Source organism: Brassica rapa, chromosome A07 (assembly GCF_000309985.2).
Source record: "Brassica rapa cultivar Chiifu-401-42 chromosome A07, CAAS_Brap_v3.01, whole genome shotgun sequence".
Classification (NCBI taxonomy): domain Eukaryota; kingdom Viridiplantae; phylum Streptophyta; class Magnoliopsida; order Brassicales; family Brassicaceae; genus Brassica; species Brassica rapa.
Window position 1 is genome coordinate 2588927 of NC_024801.2, and position 10700 is coordinate 2599626.

A 10700-nucleotide genomic window follows, 5' to 3' on the forward strand; every position below is an offset into this window, starting at 1 on the left:
CGACAACTGATGATAAATCATCATCTAGTTTGACCTTTATCATTATGTTTCAAGACTAGTCTTTTCTCCCAACACATGGTTCTATGAAGAGTGTGCATCACTAAATAAAGAAAAAAATTGTGTTTAGTTGTATTCACCGTCGATTACTATGGGTCTATTGGTCAAATACCGATGATGGTTCTCAGATGGTCACAAATGTAGAATTCACAACAATAATTTTGGTCAACATACCTATAAATTATAATACTCTGTAGGATATAGGGATTTCAAAACAAAGATAGAATGGTTTTTTTGGAGCAAAACAAATGGTTATTCTATTACTCAAATTTGAGCTGGTCTGGATAACCAGACTGAAATAGAACAACCAATGTAACATAAAAGTCTATGAAAAGAACGTGCATTCCTAGCTAACGAATCTGCAATTGCATTATGTGTCCTTGGGAAGTAGTTGATCATGAAGTCTGAAAAGCACAACCGAAGAATTTGAATGATTTCCAGCTCAGTTGAGAATTTAGGCCAAGCTTGTGGCTGTTCTATCATTGCAATCATTCCCAAATCTCTGACAAGTCGAGTGTTGTATCATGCTCTCCATTGCCCATCGTAGTGCTTCCAGTTCTGAGTGTAGAGGCGTCTCACGTCTCCTTAGATTCCTTGTTCCCATGAGTTGAACTTTCTCCATGCTATCCTTCCAAACCCATCTCATTCCACTAAACTGAGCTGTGGATGTCCATGAACTATCCACCATACAAATATTACTCAAGCTTAAGGCATGTGTATCTTCAGCAGTTTGTACCTGTGGAGTGACATGTGAAGTTTCCTTTGCATTGTACCAAGCTTGGCACTCACGTTCTGCATACTTGACTAGTTCTAATGGGTCTCTGTCAATGCCTCTAAACAACTTATCGTTCCTAACTTTCCAGATGTACCAAATTATCCAAGGATAAGGGTCTCTATCATCTTCTGGCTTCAAAATATTTTTCTTCCTCCAAAAAAGGAAATCCATATTAGCATAGATACCTGATACTGGGAAGATCTGAGGACTCGTTGGTGTTGATGATAATGCCTAAATTTGTACGGCCGGTGGGCATTTAAAGATTGCAGGAGTAACAGTTTCTTCTGGCTCTCCACATCTTGGGCAAAAATTATCACATCGCATATTGCGGCGTACCAGATTCCTTGTTACCGCTACCTATCCTGAAATTAATTGCCATAGAAGATGACAAATCTTTTGTGGCGCGTTCACTGACCAAGTTAAGGCTTAGAGTTTTGCTAAGCTGGGTTGAAGAACCTATGCATCCTCGTTCTCTCTCATCAAATTTGTAGCTACCCAATATCCAGACTTGACAGTATATTGGCCATTTTTAATGTAGCTCCAGCAAAATGTATCCCGTCTATGAGTAGGGCTTATGGCCAAACGCTGAATCATCGGTATATCTCTTGATCTACATATTGTTCCAATAATCGAGCATCCCACTCCTTTGATTCAAAATTAATGAGACTGCTGACAGTCATCTTTGGGTTTACTACTAGGACCCGGGAGCGAGCCGGTCTTGCTGGCGTCGAAGGAATCCAAGGATCCTCCCACACATTAATTTCATATCCTGAATGCACTTTGCTTTTGATATCCAAAAGTAGTAGCTTCCTTGCAGCTATAATACTAGTCCATACATACGAAGGGGAATCCACTGCTCCTGCTCGCAAAGGCGAACTCAGTCGATAGCACTTTCTCTGAAGAACTCTCGCTACTAATGAGTTTGGAAACTGAACAAGACGACAAAGCTGTTTAGCTAAGATAGTTAGATTGAATTCATGGATCATGCGGAACCCAATTCATCCTTCCTCTCGAGGTGCACACATATTTTTCCCACTTTGCCCAATGAATACCTCTTTTTGGCGGATTCGAGCTCCACCAAAATTGTACAATGGCAGCTGCTATATTCTCACATATCTCCAAAAGGAGCAGAAAACTAGACATGACATAAGTCGGAAGAGCTAACAAGATAGATTTAGTTAAGACTTCCTTTCCTCCCTTAGACAACCATATACCAGTCCAACCATTCACTCTGTGTAAGAGTTTCTCCTTTAAAAAAGCAAATAGTTTACACTTTGATCTACTAATGTCTTCTGGGATTCCTAAGTAGGATACCATTCCACCTTTGTTTTGGATACCAAGTGTATTTATAATCTACTGTCGATCATTCCCTGAAATCCTTTTACCAAAGAGTAATGAGGATTTATCAAAATTGATACATTGATCTGATGCTTTTCCATATTTTCTGACTACTTTCATAACTTCTTCACATTCACGGGGCTCCACCTTACAAAAGAATAGGCTATCATCAGCAAAGAGAAAGTGTGATACCGAGGGGCTAGCTTGTGCGACTCGCATCCTCGTTATCTTTCCTTGATTCTCAGCATGATTTAGAAGGCTAACGAGCGCTTCCGTGCATAGAATAAATATGAAAGGAAACAAAGGATCTCCTTGACTAAACCTCTCCCTGGGACAATATTTTCCCTTGGTTCTCCATTCATGAGAACTTTATACTTGACCGAGGTGATGCATCTCATAATCCAGTCAATCCATATCTCCGAAAACCCCATCTTTCTCATGACGGCCTCAATGAATGACCATTCCATCCTACATATGCTTTGCTCATATCAGTTTTTATGGCCATTCTCTTAACTCTTCCTCCTGGTTTGGTTCTCAAAGCGTGGAACATCTCCTGGCTATCATGATATTATCTCTGATTTGTCTACCAGGAACGAAGGCCGATTGGGTCTCAGATATCCGTGTGGAAGATCCGTGTGGAAGAACCTTCCTTAATCTTTGGCATAAGACTTTAGATATTATCTTGTAGCTGATATTGCATAGACTGATAGGTCTAAATTTTGTCATCTCATTTGGCTTCGTTGTCTTAAGGATTAAGCAGATATTCGTGTCATTGAGGCCATGTAGTCCCTTCAAAAAGGAACTGATTAACCATACGAGTTAAGTCATCTTTGACAATATATCAAAACTTCTGATAGAAGAGAGCTGTCATCCCATCTTATCCTGGGGTTTTTTTTGGGTGCATAGCGAACAACACTAATTTGACCTCCCATTCAGTTACTGGGGCTGTTAGATCTGCATTTATTGCCTCAGTAATCGTTGTCGAAACCTCTGATAGCGCCTCAGCTATATCCTCTAGGTTAGAAGACTAAAAATTTTGCCTAAAGTAACTAGTAGCAATGGCTACTAATCTCTCCTCATCCTCCACCATATTTCCATGTTCATCAAGGAGTTGTGTTATCCTTTTCCTTGCTCTCCTTTGCTACACCAGCGCATGAAAATATTTCGAGTTCCTATCACCCTCTCTTAACCAGAGAACCCTACTTTTCTGTCTCCAAAACATCTCTTCTGCCTTAAGAGCAGTAGATAATTTCTTTAAGCTTCAGATATTTCCTCGGAAGTAGCACCATCATTCGAATACAGACCCTCCACCTTCCCCTTTAGTTCCTCCACTAGCTTCTCTGAATTCACATTGTTTTGTCTCCTCCATTGGCTCAAGACTTTCCGACAGCTAGCAATATGCTCCATTATATTCGCTTCGGAAGGCAGATCCTCTGACTTCCATCCTTCCAGAATGACTTGTTGTAGTTCCTCATTATCCAGCCAACATTTATCAAATTAAAACTTTTTCTTTTTCCTCACTGGCTTTGTGAGAATATCCGCAAGGACCAGACGATTATCCGATCCCTAAAGTCTAAGATACTTGGTCGCTGTATGAGGAAACTTTTCATGTCAATCCTCATTACCCACTGCTCTATCCAACCTGCATCTAACAGTTGTCCCTCCTGATCTTTTTCCAATCCAAGACAGCTTATTCCCAGTAAATAGAAATTCCAGCATACCAGAGTCACTTAGCATCTGCTTGAAGGGCAAGAAGGAGCTATCAGAACGCTTTTGTCCTCCCTCTTTCTCACTATGATATGTAATTTCATTAAAATCACCTATCATGAACCAAGGTCCATTACGTGTTGTTGAGAAAAGCGTAAGACGTTCCCATACAAGTTCCCTATGCTCTAAGACAGGGTCCGTAAACAAACGTCATAAAGACTTTTATTCCATCAATGACTGCCTCAATGTCAATCATTCTGTTATTTGAAAATAAAAGATTAACTTGAAATTCATCCATAAACAAAGGAGCTAAACCTCTGCTAAGACCAAGTGGCTCAACAGTAAACAAATGATCAAATCCTAAGTCGGCCTGAATGTTTTGCAACAGCAGCCTCCTGTTCTTCGTCTCAGAAAGAAACACAAGTCATGGGTGATGCTTCTGACACATCTCCGTAAGGCCTCGAACTGTGAGGTCATTTCTAATCCCTCGACAGTTCCAACTGAGTGTCCTCATTGATAACGGTGTGATGAGTTTTTGGAACTCATAGAACCATCACCTTTGGAATTGTCAGTATACTTCTTCGGTCCATACCAGTGTCGCCTTGACTTCTCAGCTCTCTCTGGTGCAAGTGAGCCAGAGCGACCCATACGCTTGCTTGGAGAACCCCGACGGAGGATCTCAAACTTCCGGCTTGAGCTACCCAATGGGGCACCTCGCTTGACGCGTAGCTTCATGTGCCTTACAGGCTTGATCTCTACATTTGCCCACTTTACCTTTGTAGTTACACCATTAAACCGGTTGCCTCCCATCTCGTAGATTATTACGCAAGTCATGCCTTGGCGCATACTCTGCATAGTTGCGAGAATGTGGCTCTCTTATCTTCAGCGAAGGCTGATGAAGCTTTGATCGTTACCTTGAGTATCACGGATGACATTTTGACGAGCCGGTAAATGCATGCGTGTGAACACATCTGACCGTTCCACAGTAGGCTGTCTAGTACCGATGGAGGGGCAATATCCTTTCTCATGTGAGAGCATGCCACAGGTAGTGCAGTGTTTGAAAATCATATCATACTTAATCTCGATCGTAACCTAATCACCTTCATATTCAACCTTCCGGGAGAACTTCAGAGGCCGTCGTGAGTCCTCATCTATGAGCATACGTCCTTCCGTGAGCTCCATTGTATCAATATGCACAATTCTGTAACCTATATTCCTTAGGTTCGTGTCAGTCCACAAATGGAGAGGAAAGCCAATCAACTGGACCCAAAATGGTATGATCTACGTGTAATCGTCGTGAACAATGGGTTCCCAGCGAACCAATACGAACATACAAAAGTTAAAGTGGAAAGGCCCCTTCGCCATAACGTAGTTCAAATCCTCCATGTTTGTAAAGTTGAACAGGAACTTTCCATTCCCTAGATCATTGGCAGTGATTCTCTCTGCCAAGCCCCATTTAGAAGGCATCGTCCGGAATAACTTCTCAACATTCTGTTTTTTTCGGGTTTAGGATCTTCCCGATCAAGGTCAGACCAAACTCCTTAATGACAAATGAATCGTCCCGATCAACCAGCTTTACTGGCTCATCATCATCCTCGTATAAGATCCCCTTGCCTTTAAGATCTGCTTGATGAGCAGATTTGAACGTCAACCCCATATGACGATGTGGAGCACAACCACCGTCGCTGCGTTCTAGGTTAACTGGAGATCTCAGCAAAGACTAAGATTGGAAAGATGAAAGGACCGCGGAGAGTGTGATGGTGGGTGAAGAATGAAATCAAATACACCAAGGAGTGTACTTGTTGAAGATCAATCGTAAGGCAGAGACTGATCCTTAGGGAATACGTCAACGTGCTTGCTCCTCCGATGCTGCAGATCCAAGGAGGCCACAAGGACTGTGGGATAGTCTCCCTTGTGCCAGAGAGAAAGCTGTCGAGGGCGCGCTGAGACTAGATCGGCTTCGAGATCAACCAGATCTTGGAATCGCCATTTTTGTCGTCGAAAGCCCTAGCCGCTTTTCTCTTAGTAACTTTTTTGGTAAACAAGCATTTTAAGATAAAATGTTGTTCAAAAGGGCGATATTGAGGGGAATGCTAAAATTAGTAATAATATGCATGCTTTTTAGAACTACAATAGAACCTCTATAAATTAATACCCGATAAATTAATAACCTCTATAAATCAATAAATTCGCCGGTCCCAATTTGGACCAATTCAAAGTTTGACACAAAATCGATAAAATAATAAGATAATATTTTCTTTCAAGAATTTTTATGTAAATATATGGTCCCATTAAAATTATAAATTAATAATTTATATGTATACATATTTTATATAAATAAGAACCTATTATTATATTGTTTATTTTATATTCACAATGAAATTATCTTTAATTTTTATTAACACTTAATATATTTTTGATGGGATTTAGTAATAATATATCTAAAAATACATTTAAGTTATATGCAATATATATTATATACACCAAATAATATAATAAAATTAATATAAATGTCAAATTTCAAAAAATACCAATTAAAGTCTATACAATAAAATCAAATATTTTTCTTCTCTTAAAATAAATATCTTAAAATAAAAAATTTAAATAAGCAAAAAATTTATAAATTAATATCTCTATAAATTAATAAAATTTCAAAGTCCTGATATTATTAATTTATAGAGGTTGTACTGATATATGTAAACTTTTGGTATATATTTGAAAAAACTTGCATTACTTCCTCAAAGGTATTTTGACGTTTTGAAAGTTTGGCATAGTCAGTTTGAGTTACTTTCAAGCATTGTTTCTTACAAAATTCCAAGTTTTCTACTGAAATCTTTATAACTCTCTAATAATTCTTATCTATTTGACAAATTATTAACTATTTTCCTATCAATATGCTTTTTTTTGTGGCATTTTGCATTCATCAAAAACTCGTCATCAGAATCTTATCAAACTCAAGATATCAACCCAAAACAAACCTATTTAATCCTATCTTCTTAATTCCAAACCTAGAAGTCCAAACAGCCATCCTCTAAACCTAGAAATATTTATAAGCATGAATGTTGTTAACCTCATAATTATCACCAATTAAGTTATGAATTTCATTCAGGAGCTACAATATTGATTAATATAGATGAATTAACAAAAAAATTTTAAATAGGTCTTTATAGTTTAAGAAAAATAAAAATTTATTAAACGTTGACGTAGACGACTTCATGAAAATCTACTAGCCAACTTTCTAGAAGGTAGTCAAAAATGTCATTTTTGCAATTGAAAATTTACAAAGTAAGATTTCCAGAGATTTCTGAAAATCTTACTTTGTAAATTTTGGCTTACTTTTGTTTTCAAAAAAATTTCGAAAATTCCTGAGACGACTTAATTTAAGTCGTCTAAGATGAACATGTTAGTTTTTCATTTGATCGGTTTGTGTCAGAAATTTGATTTTTCTTAGACGACTTACACGAAAGTCGTCCACAGAAAAATAAAGCTTCAATATTTAATTTTTGTTAGACGACTTCTATGTAAGTCGTCTCAGGTTATTTTTGCAATTAAAAAATAAAACTTAAATACTTAATTTTTTCCGGACGACTTACATGTAAGTCTTCCGGCAAACGACTTACACATAAGTTGTCTGTGGTAACCAAGGTTTGAACGAAATCTCGGAATAAAATCTTGGAAGACTTACATGTAAGTCGTCTAGCGGAAGACTTTCATGTAAGTCGTCCGGATAAAACTAAATATTTAAGTTTTATTTTTCAATTGCAAAAGTAACCGGAGTCCAACAAAAATTAAATATTGAAGTTTTATTGTTCTTTGGACAAATTTCGTGTAAGTCGTCTAGGAAAATCATATTTGGATGTAGAAAACTTACATGGAAGTCCTCTGGTCAATGCAGATGTTAGTTTTTCAATTGACTTTATGTGTCTCTGTTTGAGACGACTTCTCTGAAAATCTTCCAGTTTTCTTTATGGAACTCTTCTGACGGATATATCTGAAAAAAATTTTGAATTATACTTTTTTAAATTCGAACTTTTTTATAAATTTCTTTTTTGTATTTTTTCAAATTTTTTTTTCAAAATTTCTTTCTCAAAATCGAAAATTATTTTTGAAACAAGTTTTAAATTTTTTTTTTATGTTTTGAAGTATTTATTTATCTATTTATTAGAATCCTAAATTTTACATTTCAAAAATCATACCCCACCTCTTAACTCTAAAGTGTAGATTAGTTAACATTAAAGTTCTAAATGTCTTTTATTTTTCATTAAAAGTGAGAAGAAAATTGATTAATGTAAATATGAAAAATTTTCGAATGTGGTATTTTGACAATTTTTCAATATTTTTTAGAATGAATAGCATATAACGGGTCAAATAAGCAAACAAATATAAAAAAAAATATATAGATATTTGATACTTAATTTGAATTTGCAAATAATAAAATTTGTAGATTTATTTATTAGTCAATTTGATAAAGTGAAGTACTTGATTTTGTAAGATGGGTATCAGTATAGAGTAACGGTGATAAGTCAAGTAATAAGAATCATGACCAGCCTGACGTAGGTCGAGACAAGAATATGGATGTTCCTCTGTATCGTGTAGCTCCGTTAAAAAGGAAAAAGAGAGTTATGACGGCCGTCATTATAGTTGGACGGACGGAAGTAAAAAACTTCCGGTTTACTCAACGAGGTAAAATATGTGAAACACAAACGTAAAAGAACAACAGTTAAAAGAGATAATTAAAACTGATCCGTAGGGTTTACATATAAAAACGAAAATGGATGATGAGAGATTGGAAACAAACATCTCCTTCCTTCCTTCCTCCTTCTCTATCATCATCTCTTCCCCATTCATCTCCTCCTTCTGAAAACCCTAATTTTCTTCCTCTCATCTCTAACCTCTCTCTTTGTCTTCTCCGTTTCATCGATGATAAAGTAAGCCGCGTCAATTCTCACCTTGTACCAACAGGAAAAAGAAGGTTTCAGGTACTTAAACATACACAGCTTCTTCATCTTTGATTCTTATTATTCTAAATGTTTAGCAATCATCTTTTATTCACTACCTTATAATCTGAGCTTTTTTTTGTTTTTTTTTTAATGTTATAATTTAATTGATCAACTGTTTGTTAGGATCGATTTGGATCTTGATTTTAATGATCTGATTTGGTATTGATTCGGACATATTGAGGGGTTTTAGCTGATCGGACAGAGATTTTTGTGTAATGGCGACAACAAATGCTTGCGATGCCGACACGCTTCTGCCTCCACGGAAGCGGTTACTCGCCGGATTCAAGAAACAGAACTCCAACGGATCCTCTTCCACTTCATATTCAGACGGCTCTTCCTCCTCCTCTGCTTCGACAGACGTGCAGACACATCTCGACAATCTTCTGTCTTCCCAGATAAACGATGACAACGGTCGCTCTCCCGAGGAGCTAGCTCAGGCCTCGAAAGCAACCGCCGCTTTAGCGGCTAAGATCGCTAAGGCGGCGAGAGCCGCGGCTAACGAGAAAGCCTTTATTGCTTCAAAGGCGGTAGCTGCAGCCAAGAGTGCGTTGGAGCTGTTCGCTTCGTTTCCCGCTGAGACGGCGAAGGAGAGGTCTCCGAGGAAGAACAAGCAGAAGAAACATGTCCCCGTTCATGTTCTGTATTCGAAAGGTGTCGCGGATGAGGATTTAGCGCGGAGGCTGAATCGAGCTATAGACAATTCTCCTAGAGTCTTGACTGGTCATAGAAACAAGAAGCAGAAGAGCGTAGCTAGTACGATGTACGATGGGCATGATGTTGCTGGTGTTGTGGATTCAGACACATCTACTGACGATGAAATAGACAGAACACGAGTGAACAAGAAGGTTCTCTTATGCGATGATAATGCGCTGAAGGAGAAAACAGGGGAAGGGAGTGGTAGCTCGTTGGGGAAAAGAAGAGGGAGAGTGAAGCTAAAGAAGTTGGCTTTGAGCAAGTGTGCCTCTAAGGATCAAGAAAAAGGAATCATCACCAAGTCTCCATTAGCAGGATCCGTTAACCCGCTGGCTCAGCAGGAAGGTTCTAATGGTGGTGTGGGCCAGGTGAGATCATAGCCAGGACTATCATGGAAGTGTTAGGATGTAAAAGTTACAGGAATGTGTGAAACAGGAAACGAATTTGTACGTTCATATCAACTTTTTTACCTAATAGGGGTAAGAGAGTGCAGATCCAGCAGCATTGCCATTTCCAGTAGAATCCTTGTGTTGTTACTTTTTTTTATTGTTCTGCTTTTTGGGGTAATGTGTTTGAATTTATTTGTATATTTGGGAATAATATTCTAGACACGTAGATTATATATATATATGTTGTTTTTAAATGTTAAATGCTGGTTGTTGAATTATTGCAAGTGTTTGTTGAACCAAGGACTAGTTTTTGGGATCTGTAGCTGTGACTCCAATTTAATAAAGTGATGACTTTTTGTTGGTTTGTTATTGTTTGTTTTGACATGTTTACCTTGCATAAGAAAAAAAAACACAAATGTTTCTTATTAAGCTAGGGCATATGTTTTGTTTTCTGCTTTTTTTTTGTTTTTATTTTTTCTTCATATAGAAATATAGGAGCAGTTCAAGTTTTTTTATAAGGGAGAATTTGCAAGATATCTAAGATTGCAAAAGAAATTAAGTACATGTCATTGATTTTGACATAATGTAATAACTAACATTTATGCCATTTATTATCCGGTTCTACTCTTTCTTCCTGTAATCATCCAGTGATTTTGTGTTGTTAGAGATGATGTGGCCAAAAAAAATATGCGGAATAAGATACTTAAATATGATGTGAACAAAATGAGATGTGGCTGAAAT

At 37.5% G+C, this 10700-nt stretch overlaps 1 protein-coding gene across 3 annotated transcripts; it reads left to right on the forward strand.

Annotated features, from left to right (window-relative positions):
- Positions 1-8353: 8353 nt before the first annotated feature.
- LOC103845938 lies at positions 8354-10328 on the forward strand. Of its 3 annotated transcripts, none has more exons than XM_009122857.3 (2): positions 8354-8856; positions 9059-10328. In XM_009122857.3, the coding sequence occupies exon 2, from the start codon at positions 9093-9095 to the stop codon at positions 9948-9950; it is 858 nt and encodes a 285-aa protein (XP_009121105.1). In that variant the 5' UTR covers positions 8354-8856; positions 9059-9092; the 3' UTR covers positions 9951-10328. The 3 variants fall into 3 exon arrangements, with proteins under 3 accessions (XP_009121105.1, XP_009121104.1, XP_009121103.1); XM_009122856.3 differs by having other exon boundaries at positions 8363-8856; positions 9001-10328; XM_009122855.3 differs by having other exon boundaries at positions 8391-8856; positions 9068-10328.
- Positions 10329-10700: the final 372 nt, after the last annotated feature.

Excerpts from the sequence above, each read along its gene's own strand:
- LOC103845938 (XM_009122857.3), top strand. The coding sequence starts at position 9,093 with ATGGCGACAACAAATGCTTGCGATGCCGACACGCTTCTGCCTCCACGG.